General features: G+C 38.3%; 1 protein-coding gene across 1 annotated transcript in view; it reads right to left on the bottom strand.

The window, feature by feature from the left end:
• Positions 1 to 19349, bottom strand: part of LOC750127 (WASP homolog-associated protein with actin, membranes and microtubules) — a 55932-nt gene extending 36583 nt beyond the window's left edge. The window contains 7 exon segments of the mRNA XM_054667347.2: positions 2753 to 2918; positions 4480 to 4649; positions 5732 to 5882; positions 9177 to 9350; positions 12272 to 12429; positions 12432 to 12894; positions 19311 to 19349. Coding sequence (XP_054523322.1) covers positions 2753 to 2918; positions 4480 to 4649; positions 5732 to 5882; positions 9177 to 9350; positions 12272 to 12429; positions 12432 to 12894; positions 19311 to 19349 — 1321 coding nt within the window.
• Positions 19350 to 20358: the final 1009 nt, after the last annotated feature.

Below are 20358 nucleotides of genomic sequence, written 5' to 3'. Positions count from 1 at the left end.
CCCTCCAGAAAGGCAACTTATATTCTACCAGCAATATATTATTAAGATGCCTTAATGATATTTAATCTTGATTACATATTGATTTTTTAAAAGTCATGCTTACTGTAACAAATTCAAACCCACCCGAAGTACATCAAATAAACAGTGAAATTCTATTGCTCCTTCCCCAAACCTTCTGAGTCATTCTCAGAGGAAAAACATTATGAACAATTTGGCATGCATCCTTCCAGATTAACTTCCTTTTCAATGTAATTTTTTTCCTAAATATGTAAAATGCTTATAACCTGAAACTACTGAAAACAATTCTGAATACTCAGGATTAAACTAAAAGTTCAGGATCTATGTGAAGAAATTTATTAAACTTGGAGGAACTTTAGGAAAAAAGATTTAAATAATGGAGAGAGACATACCATGTTCTTGGGTAGGAAGATTCAAAATTGCAAAGACCACTATTCTCCCCAAAGTAATCTCTAATTTTAAGCAAAATCGCAATCAAAATTCCAAAGAGTTTTTTGTTTTGAACTTGATGCTAAATTTCATCTGAAAGAATAAAGGAGTGAAAATAGTCAGAAAACTTGTGAAGTAATGGGGGGGGGGGGTACTTGCCTTACCAGACCCTAAAAAGTGCCTCCAAGACAGTCATGGGAACAGTATGGAGCCAGCAGCAGAAGCCACTCACGAACCAATGGAGGAGAACAACTCAGAAACAGACCAAAGTCAATCTAATGTTTAACTGGAGAAATGTTAAACATTTAGGGAAAATGTTTTTAAAATCAGTGATTGGGACTGCTTAACAATTTGAGGGAAAGGTTCAATTCCTACCACAATCAAAATAAATTCCACCTGGACTAAAGAATTAAATGTTTTAAAAAGTAACATCATAAACATACTGAAAGAAAACATAAGTATATATTGACATAATTTTGGGATAGGAGACTATTGCCAGACATAATCCTAAAAGCAGAAGCCATAGAAAAAATCGATAAACACGACTTCATAAAAATTAAATATTTCCGAAAGGCAAGAAAATGCAAAAGACAAGGAGAGATTATTTGCAACATATGACAGACAATAGAGAATATTATTCTTAATGTCGAAAGGAAATATTCCAAAGAAAAATGGACAAAGACTATGACTAGGCATTTCATAAAATAAGTACAAATGGCTTGTAAACATACAACATTTTGTTCAATATTCATTCATAATTAAATAAATGAAAATTGGAAGATTGCCATTTTCTCTGTCAAGCAAGCAAAAATGCAAAAGAATGGCATGAGTCTGGGAAACATACACACTCATATTCTGCTGATGAGAGCGTCTTTTTTTGTTTTTTTTTGAGACAAGAGTCTTACTCTGTCGCCCAGGCTGGAGTGCAGTGGCGCCATCTCAGCTCACTGCAATCTCGACCTCCCAGGTTCAAGCGATTCTCCTGCCTCAGCCTCCCAGGTAGCTGGGATTGCAGACACCCACCACCATGCCCAGCTAACTTTTGTATTTTTAGTAGAGACAGAGTTTCACCATGTTGGCCAAGCTGGTCTTGAACTCCTGACCTCAAGTAATCTGCCCCCCTCAGCCTCCCAAAGTGCTGAGATTACAGGCGTGAGCCACCACGCCCAGCCTGGGAGCGTCATTTTAAATGTACAACCTATCTAGAGGGCCACTACATAGTATGAAATTTAGAAATCAGAAAATAATACGGAGGTGAAGAAAAATGTATCTCAGATGACTGCTGTATTGTTACGTAGCAAAATGTAAAATATACATTGCCCTTGACCCAATAATTCCATCCTTAGAAATTTATTCCAAGGAGATAATCTGTCCTATACTCAAAGACATGTGTAAAGGAAAGTTCACTACACTACTGTTCAAAACAGCGGAAATTTGGAAATCACGGTATATCCATATAATGGAATACTATGCAGCCATTAAAATTTTGATACTTTTATTATTTCTGAAATAGAAAGACAATTATTATGTATTAAATGAAAAAGAGACTATTATGCATTGTATGCCTGTGTCAAAATATCTCATGTAACCCATAAATATATATATCTGCTATGCGCCCTTAAACATTAAAAAATTTTAAAAAAGATGTTACTGAACTGGTTATGTAGTTTTGGTTAAAAATTTATATTTTTACATATCAGCATATTTTGAAATCTACAAAGTTATACAGCAAATTTTTACCACTAAGTATCTCTTTTTTTTTTTCTTTTTTAGACAGAGTATCGCTCTGTCTTCCAGGCTGGAGTGCAGTGGCATGATCTTGGCTCACTGAAACCTCCACCTCCTGGGTTCAAGCCATTCTCCTGCCTCAAGTCTCCCAAGTAGCTGGGATTACAGGTACTTGCCACCACGTTGGACTTTGTATTTTTAGTAGAGACAGGGTTTAGTATTTTTGTATTTTTAGTAGAGACGGGGTTTCACCATGTTGGTCAGACTGGTCTGGAACTCCTGACCTCAAGTGATCTGCCCGCCTCGGCCTCCCAAAGTGCTGGGGTTATAGGCCTGAGCCACTGTGCCCAGCCAACCATTGAGCATCTCTAGATGATGGGACTGGGGTAATAATCATTTTTCTTTCTTTGTTTTGCTATGTGCTAACAATGAATATATTATTTGAATAATAAACCACTGAAGGAAAACTTTAGGAAATTTTCAGATGTTACAGTTTACAAAAAGTAATTGATAATATGGTCTGTATTTCCTTAAATTTATAAACATTGTAATCTATATACTTCAATAAAAACTTTACCTTTTATAAGTCTTTTAAGAGAGTCCAACTGTGTAGTAAGCAGTATTTCTTTGTTTTTTAATATCTCAAATTTAACTTCATATAGTTGTAACTGAATTTCATAAAATTGTATTTCTAATTCATCTACAACATTTATATTTTTTTCTTGTTCTGGAAGATCTTCCATCTTATTTTCATAGAAAAAAGAAAAATAAGTTAAAACAAATAGTATATTAAAAACAAACTTTAGAAGCATTCTAGCTATTTTCTATTCCTTGTTCCGTACTAAATATAAAAGAGCAAATAGGAAAGAAACACTTTTTCATTTCATCTAGTGATGCTAATACTTTATCCCATCCTTGAAACAGAGAAAAACATTTAGGTTTTGAGAAACATAAATGGCAATGAGGTATTATTATGTATTGCATATTGGTGTCCCCCCAAAATTCATATGTTGACACTGTAACTCCCAATGTGATGTTATTTGGAGGTGGGTCCTTTGGAAGTAATTAGGTTCAGATTATGTCAAAAGGATAGCACCCCCATCATGGGATTAGTGCCCTTATTAGAAGAGAAAGACAGGGATCACTTTCTTTCTCTCCAAACATACACACAGAAGAAAGGCTATATGAGCACTCAGTTAAGAAGGCAGCTGTCTACTAGACAGGAAGAGGATCCGCACCAGACAGTGAATCTGCAGGCACCTTGATCTTGGGACTTCCCAGCCTCCAGAACTGTAAGAAATACATGTCCATTGTTGAAGCCGCCCAATCTGTGATATTTAATATTGTTATAGCAGCCTTAGCCAACTAAGACAGGTGTTTACAGTGTTTTCTGCTTTAAAGTCATAAGATTATAGGAAAAAACTTAAGTGTCTATGATCCTTCAGTGAAGTATCTCTTTGATTATTTTAAAGCTGTACTGAAAACACTGCTGGATTGATTTTCAAGTACAGTACCCACTTCAATACTGGGCTTGGTGTTACTATAAAGTGAATCCTACAATGTGGTATTTTGAAACATCTTAACCAAAGGAAAACTTTATGTCTAACCTTCCATAGGAGATGGTGTTGGAATAAGTGAAGAAAAGAAGCTCTTTAACAATGCCTGGAAAGGAAAGTGCTATCTAAAAATAAAAGTGTGCTTTACCACATGGTCTCACTTATAAGTGGGAGCTAAGTAGTGTATACACACACAGTGTGGAATAATAGACACTGGAGACTCAGAAGAGTAAGAGGGTGGGAGGGGGGATGAGAAATATTTAATGGGTACAATTACATTATGTAGGTGATGATTACGCTAAAAGCCCAAACTTCACCACTACACAATATATCCATGGAACAAAACTGCACTTGTATCCTTTATTTATACAAAATTTTTAAAAAATAAAAGTGGGGCCGGGCGCGGTGGCTCACGCCTGTAATCCCAGCACTTTGGGAGGCCAAGGTGGGCGGATCACGAGGTCAGGAGATCGAGACCACCCTGGCTAACACGGTGAAACCCCGTCTCTACTAAAAATACAAAAAATCAGCTGGGCGCGGTGGCGGGCACCTGTAGCCCCAGCTACTCGGGAGGCTGAGGCAGGAGAATGGCATGAACCCGGGAGGCGGAGCTTGCAGTGAGCCGAGATTGTGCCACTGCAGTCCGGCCTAGGCAAAAAAGCGAGACTCTGTCTCAAAAAAAAATAAATAAATAAAAAATAAATAAAAGTGTATTTTTAAAACAAAGTTATGTTTATCTTTGTCTTACCTTTCCCTGAATTTCAGCTCTTTTGTGATTTAAACACAACTCTTTCGCTCTCATGAGTTGCAGAGTCTCTTGAGCTAGCATTAGCTTAAGTTTTTCCAACCTGGGAATTGCTGTGGCCCAGGCAGCCTGGCCAAATCTCTTCACATCCTGTTCCATTTCTTTCTGCATTCCTGTTGGATTATAAAAATAAAATATAATTACACTCATTAAAAAGGGAAACATTGATCATGAGCTAATTCTTTTTCTATTGCCTCCATACTACCTGCAGAACATCTTTTTTAAAAGAAATTTTGTTTTATTAACTTTTTTATTATTATAAAAATTATACATGGTCATTAATATACAATTTTAGGTATTCAATTTTTAAAAGGACAATAATAAGTCATGATCTCACCTAGTTGAGGCAACTTCTTCTTATATTTTGGCACACTTGCTTCCATATTGTTTCTATGACTAGCTAGACAGACAGGCTCATATGGATAGTTTGACCAAAAAACCAGGATCATCATTCTGCTTTATATCTTGTTGATTCTGCGCAATATATCAGAAACTCCTGCCATTTATAAAAAAAAAATCAAGAATCATGCTTAATAGCTATGTAGTTTTCTCTTTTATGAATGTACCATAACTTAACAAACTGACAGACATTAAGTTGTTTCCTATTTGGTGTTTTTACTAACAATTATTTAAGATTGAAAAAAAGTCCTTCACCCAGCCCACAAGCCCCTGCACGGTCTGATCCCTGCCTGTCTTGCCAGCATTCTCCCTCATGCCACATTGTCCTGCACTCTCTGCGATCCAGCCCCGCAGGTTTTCTGTAAGCTCCTATTTGCCAACTTCCCTCAAGCCAGGGGACCTTTGCCAGTGCTATTCCTTCTGCCCGGAACACTCCTCACTTTTTCTATTCTCTCAATTTCCATTTACCCTTCAGATATTGGGGCAAGCGCCACTTCTCAGAGGCCTTCAGTGACCACCCTGATCAAGCCCAATTTCTCTCTCACAGACCCTCAGAGCCCCATGTCTCTCTTCTTTGTGCCATTTATTGTCACTGCCATTTTCTGTGTGCTTCAGTGAATAGATAATTAAGATTTCTCTCCCTTCACCAGACTGTACAATGTCTCTTAATGCTTGACACTGAATTCTCGCCACCTAGAAAACACAGTGCCTAGTGCGTAAGAGGGACTCAAATGGTATTTGAATAAAATGACAATCAATTACACGTATCTGCGTATAGCATTTTTTAGATTATCACCTGCTAATGCTTTTACTGTCTCCTTAAAATAATTCACTGTGATATCTTGAATAGAGACGACAGCTTCTTCAGCCCGTCTGGTCCATTCTTCAGCTTCTTTCTCCAGGGCAACTACCCTTCTAGGACCTAGGTCATCCTCATCCAAGGACTTCTACAGACAGAAGGGAAAATTATCTTAGTAAGAGCTAATAGTTATGTAGAACCATTAGGAAATTGAAAGGAAATTGGTCACATGGATTAATTTAACTACACTACTACTCAGTCAGTTAAATTTTCATTCATTCAGCAGTCCCTTACTGCATATGAATAAGGCTCTAAGCTGAGTACCACCTGGAAGACAAAAGGACCCTCTGGGGCATAAAGTGGGGGGAAAAAAAACTACTTTCACTTCACATGCCTAGAATAACTTTTTCTAGAGAGGAATGTTGTCAACTTATGCTTCTCTTTATTAATAATAATAGACAATTGTTTAAATGAGTGATCTGTGTTGTCAAGCACTCAGCACAGGGCCTGGAAAACAGCACTTAAGTGTTAGCTGTTGTTATCGTTTCTTTTAGGGATATGTAATATTATCACCTAAAAGACAGTATCTGTATATTCATGCTTATAACATGTACTGGTATTGGACTGAATGTTTGGGTACACCCAAAATGCATATGTTGAAGCCTAAATCCCCAGTGTGATGAGATTTGAAGATGGGGCCTTTGGGAGGTAATTAGGTCATGAGGGTGGAGACCTCAAGAAAATTGGGATTAATGCCCTTATAAAAAGAAGAGGAGACACAGGATCTCTCTCTCTGCTCTTCACCATGTGAAGACACAGCAAGACAGTCGTCTACAAATTAAGAAACTGGCCCTCACAAGACACTGGATCTGCCAGCACCTTGATCTTAGACTACCCAGCCTCCAGAACTGTGAGAAAAAAAGTTTTGTTGTTTATAAGCCACTAATCTACAGTACTTTGTTACAACAGCCTGAACTAAGACATGTACAGCTATGTCATCCAATATGCAATTTTTCTTCTACAAAGCATAAGAAATATGTACAAGTTAGCCGACAAGGAATTACAAATCAAAACCATAACAAGATACCACTTCACACCCACTAGGATGGCTGTAACCAAAGAGACACACAATTACAAGTGTTGGTGATAATGTGGACAAATTGGAACCCTCATTTACTGCTTCTGGGAATATAAAATGATGCACCCACTTTGGAAAACCATCTGGCAGTCTTTCAAAAGGTTAAACATTGAGTAATCACAGGACCCAGCAATCCTAGTCCTCAGTACGTACACAAGAGCAATGAAAAGATATGTCTACACAGAAACTCACACACGAACATTCATAGCAGAATTATTCATGATAGCCAAAAAGTGGAAACAACCCAAATGTCCATCAACTGATGAATAAAATGCAATATATCCATACAATGAATATTACTGAGCAATAAAAAGAAATGAAATCCTGGTATTTGCTACAACATGGATTAGCCTTGCAAACACTGTGCTGAGTGAAAGGACCACGTATTGAATAATGCTGTTGCTATGTCCAGAGTAGGGAAATCCACAGAGACAGAAAGTAGATTGGTGGTTGCCCAGGGTTGGGAGTGACTAATGGGTACAGGGTTTCTTTTGGGGGTGAAAATGTCCTGAAATTACATAGTAATGATCATTGTGCAACTTTCAATATACTAAAAATCACTGAATTGTACATCTTTTTATATATGTAGATATATTTTATATATATATACACATATACGTATATACGTGTATATGTATATAGACGTATATATGTATATACGTCTATATACATATATTATACAGATTATATATGTATACATATATACACACATATATACATATATATATGTACATATACATATATATACAGATTATATATATATATATATATATATAGTCTGTGAATGGTATCTTAAAACAGCTGTTACTTAAAGAAAGGAAAAATATAGACCGGGTGCGGTGGCTCATGCCTGTAATCCCAGCACTATGGGAGCCTGAGGCAGGCAGATCACCTGAGGTCAGGAGTTCGAGACCAGCCTGACCAACATGAAGAAACCCTGTCTCTACTAAAAAAATACAAAATTAGCCGGGCCGGACATGGTGGCACATACCTGTAATCCCAGCTACTTGGGAGGCTGAGGCAGAAGAATCGCTTGAATCCAGGAGGTGGAGGTTGCAGTGAGCTGAGATCACGCCATTGCACTCCATCCTGGGCAACAAGAGCGAAACTCCATCTCAAAAAAAAAAAAAAAAAAAAAAAAAGAAAAAAGAAAGCAAAATATATGCAAGAAGTAGACTCTCCAAATAATAGACTTTCAAAATAATGAACAGAACAACTTTATCCACAGGTTACAGTGGCATGAGTTTCATCTAAATGTGATACTATTTTTATAGTACAATCATCTGGCAGGGGCATGAGATTATATGTGGAAAGATGGCCCAGTGCAGGGGGCAGAAATCAAGAGATCTCTTAGGTGTCTTCTGATTCCCGTTGTTGAGACCCAAGGCAAGCTATTTAACAACTCCGGACTCTAGATTCATTTGTAACACTGGAATAAGAATGCCTTTTCTGAATGGTGTCACGAGGATGTTTGATGGCTCAATGAAGCAAGAGCGATAACTGTATTTACTAAAATTTAAGTTACTGAATTACAATCTAGGGTCCTGCTATTTAAATTTTCATCCTATTTTAAGAAATCTGCATGAGTCCTTAGAGGAAAACAACTGAAGCAAATAAACATCACATCAAAAACAATTCATCAGGCTGGGCGCAGTGGCTCACGCTTGTAATCCCAGCACTTTGGGAGGCTGAGACGGGTGGCTCACTTGAGGCCAGGAGTTCGAGACCAGTCTGGCCAACATGGTGAAACCCCGTCTCTACTAAAAATACAAAAAAAGTTAGCTGGGCATGGTAGTGCACACCTGTAATCCCAGCTACTCAGGAGGCTGAGGCAGAAGAGTCACTTGAACCTGGAGGAGGTTGCAGTGAGCCAAGATTGTGCCACTGCACTCTAGCCTAGCTGACAAAGAGAGACCCTGTCTCAAAAAAAAAAAAAAAAAATTCATCGCTAGAAAAAACATTTAACTCTTTAAAATTTGTAGGAATCTTAAGCTATTAAGATGACCAACGTAAATGTCTTCATTTTCTATCAATTTTAAATATAAATTCAATATTTAAACATAAGGGTGAACTAGGCATAGTGGCTTACACCTGTAATGCTACGCTTTGGGAGGCCGAGGTGGGCAGAATGCTTGAGCTCAGGAGTTAGAAACGAGCTTGAGCAACATGGCAAAACCTCATCTCTATCAATAAATAATAAACATAAGAGTAAACCCAAACAAAGTACAGAGATTGAAGATTAAGTGTAAATAAAGAAATAATATATGACAAATAGTAAATGTGATAAAAACTAAAAAAAAATACCAAAATATCAAGCTTACATAAAGTTGCAACTTCTCGCATAGCCCTAAATGGCTGCAGTAAGTACTGGAAAAACATGGTTGCCACGGTAACTAACTCCTGGTAGGCTTCATCTTCCTCTTGGTAAACTTTCATTAATGCTACCATGGTGTTGGCTTTTCCGTGTCCTTGAATAACCTAGAGAACAAATGTGAATAAAGCTCAAGTCAGGACAGTGTAATACATACCCAACAAACAAAACTAAACAAAAGAAACCTTCATGTTCTCAACTTTCAATACATTAATTTAAAATATTGATTAAATATGAAAATGTTATCATCCTCCATCAAAAACGCCCAATAAAACAAGAATTGTTAAGAAAATTATGATATATCCATGGCAGAATATTATTACTGTAGTCATTCAGCACTGTGCTTCTGAAGATTGTTTAGTAATATGGAGACTTTTGGCCAGGCACCGTGGCTCATGCCTGTAATTGCAGCACTTTGGGAGGCCGAGGCGGGTGGATCACTTGAGGTCAGGACTTCGAGACCAGCCTGAGCAACATAGAGAAACACTGTCTGTACTAAAAATACAAAATTAGTTGGGCGTGGTGGCGCATGCCTGTAATCCCAGCTACTGGGGAGGCTGAGGCAGGAGAATCGCTTGAACCCGGGAGGCGGAGGTTGCGGTGAGCCGAGACAGTTCCATTGCATTCCAGCCTGGGCAACAAGAACGAAACTCCGTTTCAAAAAAAAAAGAGACTTTTATAATTAAATGGAGAGGCAGAGTACAAAGTTTAATCTCAACCGTGCACTAAGTATGCAGCGAAAAGGACCCAAAAGAAGGTTTGAAGTTGTGGATATTTTTTCATTTGACTTTTCTGACTGTAAAGGTTTTGTGAGGCTGTATTCCTTTTTAAAAGCTCATAAGGGCCAGGCGTGGTGGCTCACGCCTGTAACCCCAGCACTTTGGGAGGCCACAGCAGGCGCATCACGAGGTCAGGAGAACGAGACCATCCTGGCTAACACGGTGAAACCTGTCTATACTAACAATACAAAAAATTAGCCGGGCGTGGTGGCGGGCGCCTGCAGTCCCAGCTACTGGGGAGGCTGAGGCAGGAAAATGGCGTGAACCCGGGGGGCAGAGCTTGCAGTGAGCCCAGATGGCACCACTGCACTCCAGCCTGGGCGACAGTGCAAGACTCTCAAAAAACAAAACAAAACTCAACTAAACAAAACCTCATAAAACATTACAGAGCTGTCTCCAAGTACTTCAGCATGTTGATTCTCTTAATGCCCCAGGTTAATATTCCCATGAAGTCCTTAGCAGTCAACTCATTTACAGAGCCTCAGCTGTGGTTCAAGTCTCTGCTGGTTATTGCTTGTGCTGCAGGGCAGAAAACAAACTGAACAGTGTATAATCTAGGTGGACTGATTTGGTTGGAAATTATTTTACTCCCACAAGAAGAGAAATAAAATCAAATAATATAGATTTTTTTCAACCAATACATTCTTAAATTCTTCTATTTCCATCCTTCTGCTTAAGGCTAAAGTGATCTACTTTCAGCTGTATTTTTTATCCAGGTAATAATATTATCATTTTTTTTAAGTGAAAGCCTCACTGTACAAAATTAAAACACACACGCAAAAGTCAAAAGGCAAGTGGTACATTTCAGCCTTCTTTCTTAGACTATTCAGAAAAATTCCAGAGTTAAAACATTTAGCTTCATTTTATATATCCTAGCAATGCTAGCAATTGGTCTAATTCTAGAATCAATTGCTTTTCTATTCTAAATATAAAGTAAATATTAAAATTATATATTTGGACATGCTGTGAATTTTAGCTTCCCCTCTCAACCCCTCATTTTTGAGTTCCAGATAAATATGTCAACTACACTAATGTGAACAGCTAGCTCAACAGAATGAACTACATTCACGCTATAGTACCCCAGAGTGAACTTAAATTTGGGAAAACTAACTTTTCTGATAGCAACTACAGTAAAATACACCATATAAATGTTCGATTTTAAGGAGAAACCACCTATCTCTGTGAGAAACCAAGTGTTTAAAAAACAAGTCTGATACAAAATGATACCATTTTTGAAACTCCCCTGTGGGTTCCTCATATCCTAAGGTGAAAGTTATAAAGTTGAAGATGAAAAGCTGACTGGCCTGAAACTCCCCTGTGGTTTCCTCATAGCCTAAAGTGAAATCAACACGTTAAGCGGGTGTGTAGACATTTACACATAAAGCTCACAGTACAAAAATGACCCCACTAACAAGCTTTTATAAAACCATTTTAATTTAGAAAGCTTATTCTATATTTAGCTTAGGCTGAATTCTTCTCTTCACCTCCCCTTCCTCAAAAGAATGCACAGAAAAATATCATTCAGGTTAATAAGAGCAGTGAGCCGAGACTCCAGCCTGGCTCTGCTTAGTAAACTGTAGGTGTGGATTTAGAAGGCATACTTTCTCCTAAACCCTTCTATGAACATGAACTTCCCCGTCCCCTTAAGTTCAGTAAGTTTACCACTCAAATAATTACTCGCTCAAACTACCTCTTTCAAGCTTAAAAGGGCACTAATGCGGTTATTCTAAACTGATGAATAAAGTTCACTTTCTACCGGCTTTCCATTTGACCAAGTCTATATTACTTAAAACACCCGAACTCCTAAAAGCCATTTCTTCCTTTAAACCATTTTATCCCACTTGCGACGTCCCCTCGCATACACAGACTTAGAATTGTTTAGTCCGTGTTATTCTTTCCTACATGGATGGGTTGTTTTCAGTTTGCTTGCGGTATTTCTGGCAATTCCCGTTACAATATCCTGCTCCGCCAGCATCTTCAGGGCAAAGGTCGGGGGCCTAGCGCAGCTCCCAGCTGCAAGTACACTAGGCTCTAACTTCGCCTGTCCTCTCTGCAGGCCCTGCCGGAGCTCCCCCCGGTTTCCCGCAGCGATCCCGCGCAGGTGAGGGTACTGGGGAGCCCGTGGCCTTCTCCGCCCGCCGGCTCCTCCCCATCAGCCGTCAGCCAGGGCTCTCGGCGCCGGGGGAGCATCTTGCAGGGTCCCAGGCCACCTAAGCGCGGACGAATGCCGGCGGCCCGGCCTCGCTTACCTGACGCAGCCGCGCGTCCGCCTCGACCCATCAGGCGCGCAGGGCCCGCTCCCGAAACTCGCGCGGGCTCTCGCCGTCGGCCGCGCGGCCGTTAGCCGCGAAGAGAGCGTCGCGCACGGTGGCGCCGCCACAGCCGTGGGCCGCCGCGCCCAGGTAGGCTCCAGCTGCCCGCAAAGCTCCTGCAGCGCCGCCTCGCCGGGACCCGCGCGCGCCGGCCAGAGCAGCGCCCACCGCCCGAGCCCCACACCTCAGGCCCCGCCGCCGCCCACGTCCAGCTCCGGCGGCAGCCGTGGGAAGCAGTGTTCCAGAGGCGGCCACAGCGCCGCTAGCTGCCGGCGCGCGCCGCGGAACCCCGCGGCCGAGAGCCGGCCGGCCCAGATGGGCGGGGACACGGCGGCCTCGGGCTTGTGCTCCAGGCCCAGCCGCGCCCCCTCGCGCCGCTGCGGCTGCTGCGCGGTGCGGTCGTGACAAGTCACAGCAAACTTGCCCTCCGCGCCGTTCCAAGCCACCCGGAAGCGCAACCGGTGCCTCTGGGGATCGGCGAAGAGGCCCTCCCGGAGCGGCGCCCAGCCCTCCAGGCTGTCGGGTTGGCTCGTCCTCCACGGCCGTCGGCGGCAGCGGCCCTAGGGCTTGGCGGGCGCGGGCCTGACCTCGTCGCACCGCCTGTCAGGGGACAGTCCCAGGTGAAGCATTTTTCGCTCCACAATTGGTATTTTAACAATATGAATGAAAAAAAAAAAAAAAACCTCAGCTGTTTTGATAGAAATAACAAACGTGCCTAGGAATCATCTTCCTTGAAGGAAGAGGAGGGTCTTATTGAACTTGAAAAAACTAAATAAGCAAAGTTGATACATAAGGACACCCTTCTCTTTACCCTTACCTATTCTTAACAACTTTATTTAATTTCTGACACTGTCACCAACTGAAAAACGGTCCAACTAAAAAAAAAAAAATCATAAAGGTGAGAAAAATTGTGACGTGTTCTATCCTAATCCAATATATCTAAACCAATTTTACTGATAGAGAAAATATATTAAGCGAATGATGTAAATACATTAGTATAGGTAACAACTCTTTGAAAGTAAAGTTTGCACATAACATGAAATACATAGAGAATTACTGCCGTCTCGAAGGAGAGAACCCTTGATGGGGAGTGGTAGTCAAAAAGGTGTACGAGCAAGTCATCTGTTGCAAGGTGATGGGAGGAGATATTTTTGCAGGCATTCAATATCAGTCAGAGGTTTTAATGATTTTTGTTTTTTATCTTGAGAGTTGGAGACTAGAAGATCTAAAATAGGAAAATTTTGGCATATCCATAGATAGAATGGAAGCTCTTGGCCAAAAATAACGTGCTCCAAGTCATGAAAAATAGCACACATGCACAATTAACTACAGAGTTACACAAGATGGTGTCTTTTCATTCGATTTTATTTGAACTCTTATTCTTCTCTTTTACGCTTTGTATCCTTGTTAATTAACCCTTCCATTTTTTCCTCATCCTAAGGGGTACTTTAAACATTTTATTCAATAACTCTTAAGGCAATTTTTACAATTCTATTCACATATAAAATTGTCATAAGCATGTTTTGTGAGTGAAAAATTCTAATTTGTAATGCATATCAAGTGAAAAGCCTCAGTTCAGCACTCGTCACATCCAAAATCTGTGTTATATAATAATGTAAAAGACATATTTTCACACATGTAGCTCAAATGAGATTCTTACTTAACATTTCTCTCTCTTTTTTTTTTTTTTTTTTTGAGACGGAGTCTCGCTCTGTTGCCCAGGCTGGAGTGCAGTGGCGCAATCTCAGCTCACTGCAAGCTCTGCCTCCTAGGTTCATGCCATTCTCCTGTTTCAGCCTCCCAAGTAGCTGGGACTACAGGTGCCCGCCACCACGACCAGCTAATTTTTTGTATTTTTAGTAGAGACGGGGTTTCACAGTGTTAGCCAGGATGGTCTTGATCTCCTGACCTCGTGATCTGCTCGTCTCTGCCTCCCAAAGTGCTGGGATTACAGGCATGAGCCACCACGCCCGGCCTACATTTTACAAAATTTAACTCAATCTTTTATTTTAAAAAATGTGCATATACTGCCTGTTGAAGTACTTAATCCTTTTATTTATTATTTGAAATTGGAGGTCCATCTTTTTAGATTGTTAGGAGGTCTTCACATATTTGAATGAGTTATTAAGTTGATACAACCATTTTGGAAAAATAATTATCATTATCTACTACATTTAAACACATAATTTATGACTAGCAGTTTCAACAGAAACACCTGGATGTTCATCAGGCTAGAATGGATTGGAAAGCTCCATATTCATTCAACAGGGTGCTACACAAAACAAAAAGGAATGAATCACTGGTCCATAACATAAACAGATTTCACAAATGTAATTTTGAGTGAAATAAGCCAGAAAAAAATAAATACCGTATGCTTCCATTTATATGAAGACAAAGATAGGCAATATTAATCTATGGTAACATGTGAGACTGACTGCTTTTTCTCAGCATCAGCTGAGAGCCTGAAAAATATTTTTCTGGGGTGCTAAAAAAGTGCCAGATCTTAAAAATATTTGTACAAAAGATAATAATATTTGTTTTTTATATAAATAGGTACAAAACACAAATATGTACAAAAATGTATTTATAAATCTGTTAAACAAGATTACTATTTATACTTCAATATAATTTTTTTCACTTTTGTTGACATTAGTAAACCATCACACTTAATAAACAGCCATTTGGAATTGTTCTTGATTTAGGTATTTCCTTGATTAAATACCAAGTAGGAACATACCTTGATTCTAAAATATAAAGAATATCATTCCATGAAAGTTTCCATGAAAACTATCTTGCATTCTAAAATATTTTTAAAAGTACTTATTTTCAAAGTTCAGTTTCCTATTTTAATCAAAAGTTGAGCTAAATTACATATAAGCTAGTCCCCAAAATATTCAGTAAATATCAAATGAAGGTGTGAAACTTAAAGATTTCAATTTTTTACTAGTTAATTTGCAGTGCTCTATTATTTTGCTTAATAAACAATTTTATGCTAGAAATAAGCAGATTTCCCTATTCACATTATCTTTACCAAGAGCACTTAAATAAATACCATTGATTACTTGCAAAATACAGATTGTAGATTCAGAGCTCAAAACTAAAGCTCTGAGGATGTAATTCAATTAAAACAACCCATAGTTGTGAATTCACCTCACCAGTGTCCCTAAGACAAGAAGCTCTTTCTCACATCAAAGTGAATTATTTTAATTCACTTTGGATGTTAGGAATATCCTAACTCCTTTGTAATTAAAAACAAAAAGAAAACTTCTGATGCTTCTTTATATCTTAACAATCGTGAGGTCTATAAAAATATGAACACAGAAGTTTGGGTCAGTTCAATGACTGAACTAAAACATTATTTCCCAACATGTCCATGTTTTACAAGATGATGGGGTTGTTATCTGTGATGCCATTGCAAAGATCTTGATGGTTCCAAAACACTAAGCATCACATAAGCCATGTTATAGCTGTTGCCCCAAATTTACCAAACCATTTGGATTAAAACTCTCAGTAAGGGCCTCTGAGGCACAAAGATCTATGAGTAACTCCTTAACCCCTTTGCTCTTACTCTTCAGGTACAATTTCAAATTTTCACCTTTCCCTTTCTGCACTGACCTTGGGAAAGTCACTTTTGTCTCTGTGATCTAATTTTCCACATCAATAATGTATCTATATTTGGCATAGAGAGTTATGAGAATAAAATAATAACATATATGGGCAATTTCTGTGAATACCAATTGTACAGGTGGATTTTTAAATAATAGATTTAGGGCCGGGCGCAGTGACTCACACCTGTAATACCATCACTTTGGGAGGCCGAAGCGGGTGGATCACCTGAGGTCAGGAGTTTAAGACCAGCCTGAACAACAAGGTGAAATACCGTCTCTACTAAAAATACAAAAATTAGCCAGGTGTGGTGGCGGGCACCTGTAGTCCCAGCTACTCAGGAGGGTGAGACAGGAGAAGTGCTTCAACCCACAAGGCGGAGTAGGCCGAGATCGCGCCACTGCACTCCAGCCTGGGCGATGAAGCGAGACACCATGTAAAAAACAAACAAACAAATAAATGAAATATATTTAGGAAAACTATTATAAGAAAAAATTTGAAAGCATTAAGAACTCTATTATGGACTGAACAAAAAAAGGAGAATTGGTACCATACCTTGGTAAGTTTATTTTAATAAGCCCAATTTCTATTAGTTCTTCAGTGTTTCCTCTTGCTCCGTGAATGTATGTTCCTTGCCTCTATCTTATCCCATTTTTTCTATTGTTAATGCACAGAGAGTTGTCGCAAGTTCTATTCTCAATGCCTGCTGCATTGGGCAATAGATGACTCTGGTTCCCAAATCAGAAAAACCTCATTTTTAAGAAACGTTTGAGCTTTGACTTTGATCTCATTCAGAATATTTTGGTTCAAAAGTTTTTTGTTTTTTTGTTTTTTTTGAGACGGAGTCTCGCTTTGTCGCCCAGGCTGGAGTGCAATGGCGCGATCTCGGCTCACTGCAAGCTCCGCCTCCCGGGTTCACGCCATTCTCCTGCATCAGCCTCCCTAGTAGCTGGGACTGCAGGCGTCCGCCACCACGCCCGGCTAATTTTTTTTTTGTATTTTTAGTAGAGACGGGGTTCCACCATGTTAGCCAGGATGGTCTCAAATCTCCTGATCTTGTGATCCGCCCGTCTCGGCCTCCCACAGTGCTGGGGTTACAGGCGTGAGCCACCATGCCTGGCCCAAGAGTCTTAAGTTTGTGTAAATAAGCACCTTTGAAAACTACATCTACAAATGGGAATATGGAATAAAAAGGACAAGCCAAAGGTTATGGAACAAAATAAAACATGAAGAAAGAGAAATAGAAACACAATATTAATATATACAATATAGTAATATATTTTAAAATATGAAAAACGCTAGCAAAAAAAGCAATATGTAAACAAAAGAATTGGAGTAAAATAATAGAATTTGAAACAGCACAATCTGCTGAAAATATACAAAAGACAAATTAGGGTATTCCTGAGCTCACTGTTTATAATATTAGAACATGTATATAAAAAGGAAAAGTGACTTTAAAATGTCTGGGGGCCAAGGAATATATAGTTTGTTACATTTTATTTACAAACAGTTTCTTTGACTAGGGAATCAATTTAAATTTTCTGTTTTGGAAATAATATAAATATATCTTTATTTTAGACTTTTTGCTGTAAAGTTTCTTAAATATTTACAACTTTAGGATAATCAGTGTACATTTCAATATATAATGTCCTAAAAATCAAACAGCTACCAAACATTGAATTGAAGTTCTGACTTATATAAATCATTTGCATAAAAACTGATCATTAAAAACAGTATCTAATGAACATTTTGGCCCCAATATTAATTCAAACTGAAATGATAGCATTACAAGCTAAAGATTAATTTCAATGACATGTCATTCAACCATTTTGACATAATTGACTTATAATAATCTAAAATTGACTATTTTTATGACATATTTGACCTAAATGAAGAGAAAAAAGCTTTGACTCATTCTTAGTTACTCTTTCTAACCAATTGATGGCCAATAACTGAAATTAATTTCAAACCATTTTTTGTTATTTTAATCTTTTAAACATGTTTTACTTTCAGTGATTCATTTTCTAACATTCATAGCCAAAGCCCAGGCTCTACCCATCTTTGTCTACCTTAATGACTTTGTCAATTGTTGGCATACACTGGGTCTTAAAAACCTGTGTTTCTTCCGAATTAATTAATGAAGTAGAATTGCTCTTACAGGGTTTCATATACCATTACCTCCAAAAGAGTACATTAGAAGTATTAGAAAATACTGATATTTATAAACAGATATTTATCTTATGATACAAAGAGCTAGAGCTGTTTTATTTTCTGTAAAACTAAGAATAACTTCTTGATAACATAGCTTCACAAAAAGAAAACCCAACACATTTCCATAAATAATTCTCTGAAATAACTATGTGAGTTTGTGTCTTTTTATATACATGTAGATATACATATACTTACACATCTATACATATATATGTAACATAAAGGATATGAACATTAGGACTGTTTAATGTCTATTTGTCTTGGAAAGAAAAATATACTTAAAAATATTTCTCAATTGGGATTTGTAATCGTACCAACTTAATTGATAAACTTGGCAACTGCTTTTATGTTCCGTCTCCTTCCATAAATTTTTCAAAATACTAATTCAACAAAGAAACAGCTCTAATTTTCATTGGAAATAATTTATATACTTGTTTAGAGCAGAGAAAAATTAAGAAAAACTTCAAAATGGTCTCAAAAAATTGCTAAATATTTTCAATGGAAAACTAAATGTTAGTTTAGCTGATTGTATGGGGTTTCTGAACCTTTCACTTTTTGTTTGTTTTACCTATTTCACAACTGTGTAAATTGCAAATAATTCCTGTCCATGAAAATGCAGATTATCCAGTGTAGATATATTTGACCATCACCCTATGGATATTGGCTAGTTTTGCCTTTATTAAGCAAATTCATTTCAGCATGAATGTCTGCCTATATATTCTCTGCTCTTTGTATTCTCCTTTGAACCAGTTAAAACATCCTGTGGCACTCTTATTTATTAATCAGTTAAATAAAATCATGAACATATATTCATTTTGCATTTGTATGAGAACCATTATTTTTCTTTTCTTTAAAAAAATTAATTATCCTTTGACATTGGGTTGACATTTTCTTAAGACATGCCATAAAGAGAGGATATCAAGTTTCTTAATGTCAGTTCTAGAGGAAAAAAAAATTCTTTATAAAAATTTAACCTCATGTGTAACAGTTTCCATTCCCATAGCAATGATATTTGATATACATTGTATATATTAATCTGGGAATGATGTAAGATTCCAAGTATAATTTTATCAGTGAACTCAACTACTTGATTACTTTCACTTATTTAAATATCTAGTTCAATGTTGTCCAGTGGCATTGTGGATTTAGGTAATTTTACCAGGCAGCTGTTCAATTTCTGCACTTTCTGTTTGCCCATGCAGAACACAACACATTTTATAAGTCAAAGTATAGGCATCTGGTGGCATAATTTTAATTTGTTATCAAATAAAAGCCTCATCAAATTAGTCTAGAAAATAACTCATTATTTACTTTATTTTAGGACTGTATCACTATGTAATGAGATACAAATATATGTAAATGTAAGTGCCTAAGAGGCATGCAGAGAGCCTAAGATGTATGCAGTATGGCTAACAGGAATGCAGAGAGCTTCATTTCCATTGTCAGCTGCTCAGTTGTTTCTCAGGAAAGAAATGTGGCCAACGGACACCATTTAAGAGATATATAGCAACAAGTTCAGAAAATTCTCATAAATGGGAGTGGCTAATGCATAGACAATAGCATTGACCTTTGATCCATATATATATATATATATATATATATATATATAATGTACCTCAAATACATTTGGATCAATTTAATTGTGAGTGCTATAAACTACAAATGAAAGTAAAAAAGCAAATCTGTTGATATTTTAGAAGAATGAAAGATTATTAACTCATGGCCTGTATGTATTTGGAATGAGAAGGATGTACATAGCTTTCTTTGGATGGGGTGGAATTGAAATTGTGATTTACAGTGACTAAAACCTGACTGCTTTCACATTTTTTTTTTCACTGTTGGGGGTGAAATTCTTGATTGATTTGTGCATTGGGAACTTTTTTTTTTTTTTTTTGGAGACAGAGTCTCGCTTTGTAGCCAAGGCTGGAGTGCAGTGGCGGGATCTCGGCTCACTGCAAACTCCACCTTCTGGGTTCACACCATCCTCCTGCCTCAGCCTCCCAAGTAGCTGGGACTACAGGCGGGCGCCACCACGCCTGGCAAATTTTTTGTATTTTTAGTAGAGACGGGGTTTCACCATGTTAGCCAGGATGGCCAGGATGGTCTCAACCTCCTGACCCTGTGATCCACCTGCCTTGGCCTTCCAAAGTGCTGGGATTACAGGCATGAGCTACCATGCCCCACCTTTTTTTTCCTTTTCTTTTTTT

Source organism: Pan troglodytes, chromosome 16 (assembly GCF_028858775.2).
Source record: "Pan troglodytes isolate AG18354 chromosome 16, NHGRI_mPanTro3-v2.0_pri, whole genome shotgun sequence".
Lineage (NCBI taxonomy): Eukaryota > Metazoa > Chordata > Mammalia > Primates > Hominidae > Pan > Pan troglodytes.
The sequence above is the reverse complement of the archived record's forward strand: the minus strand, read 5'-3'. Positions and strand labels throughout refer to the sequence as shown.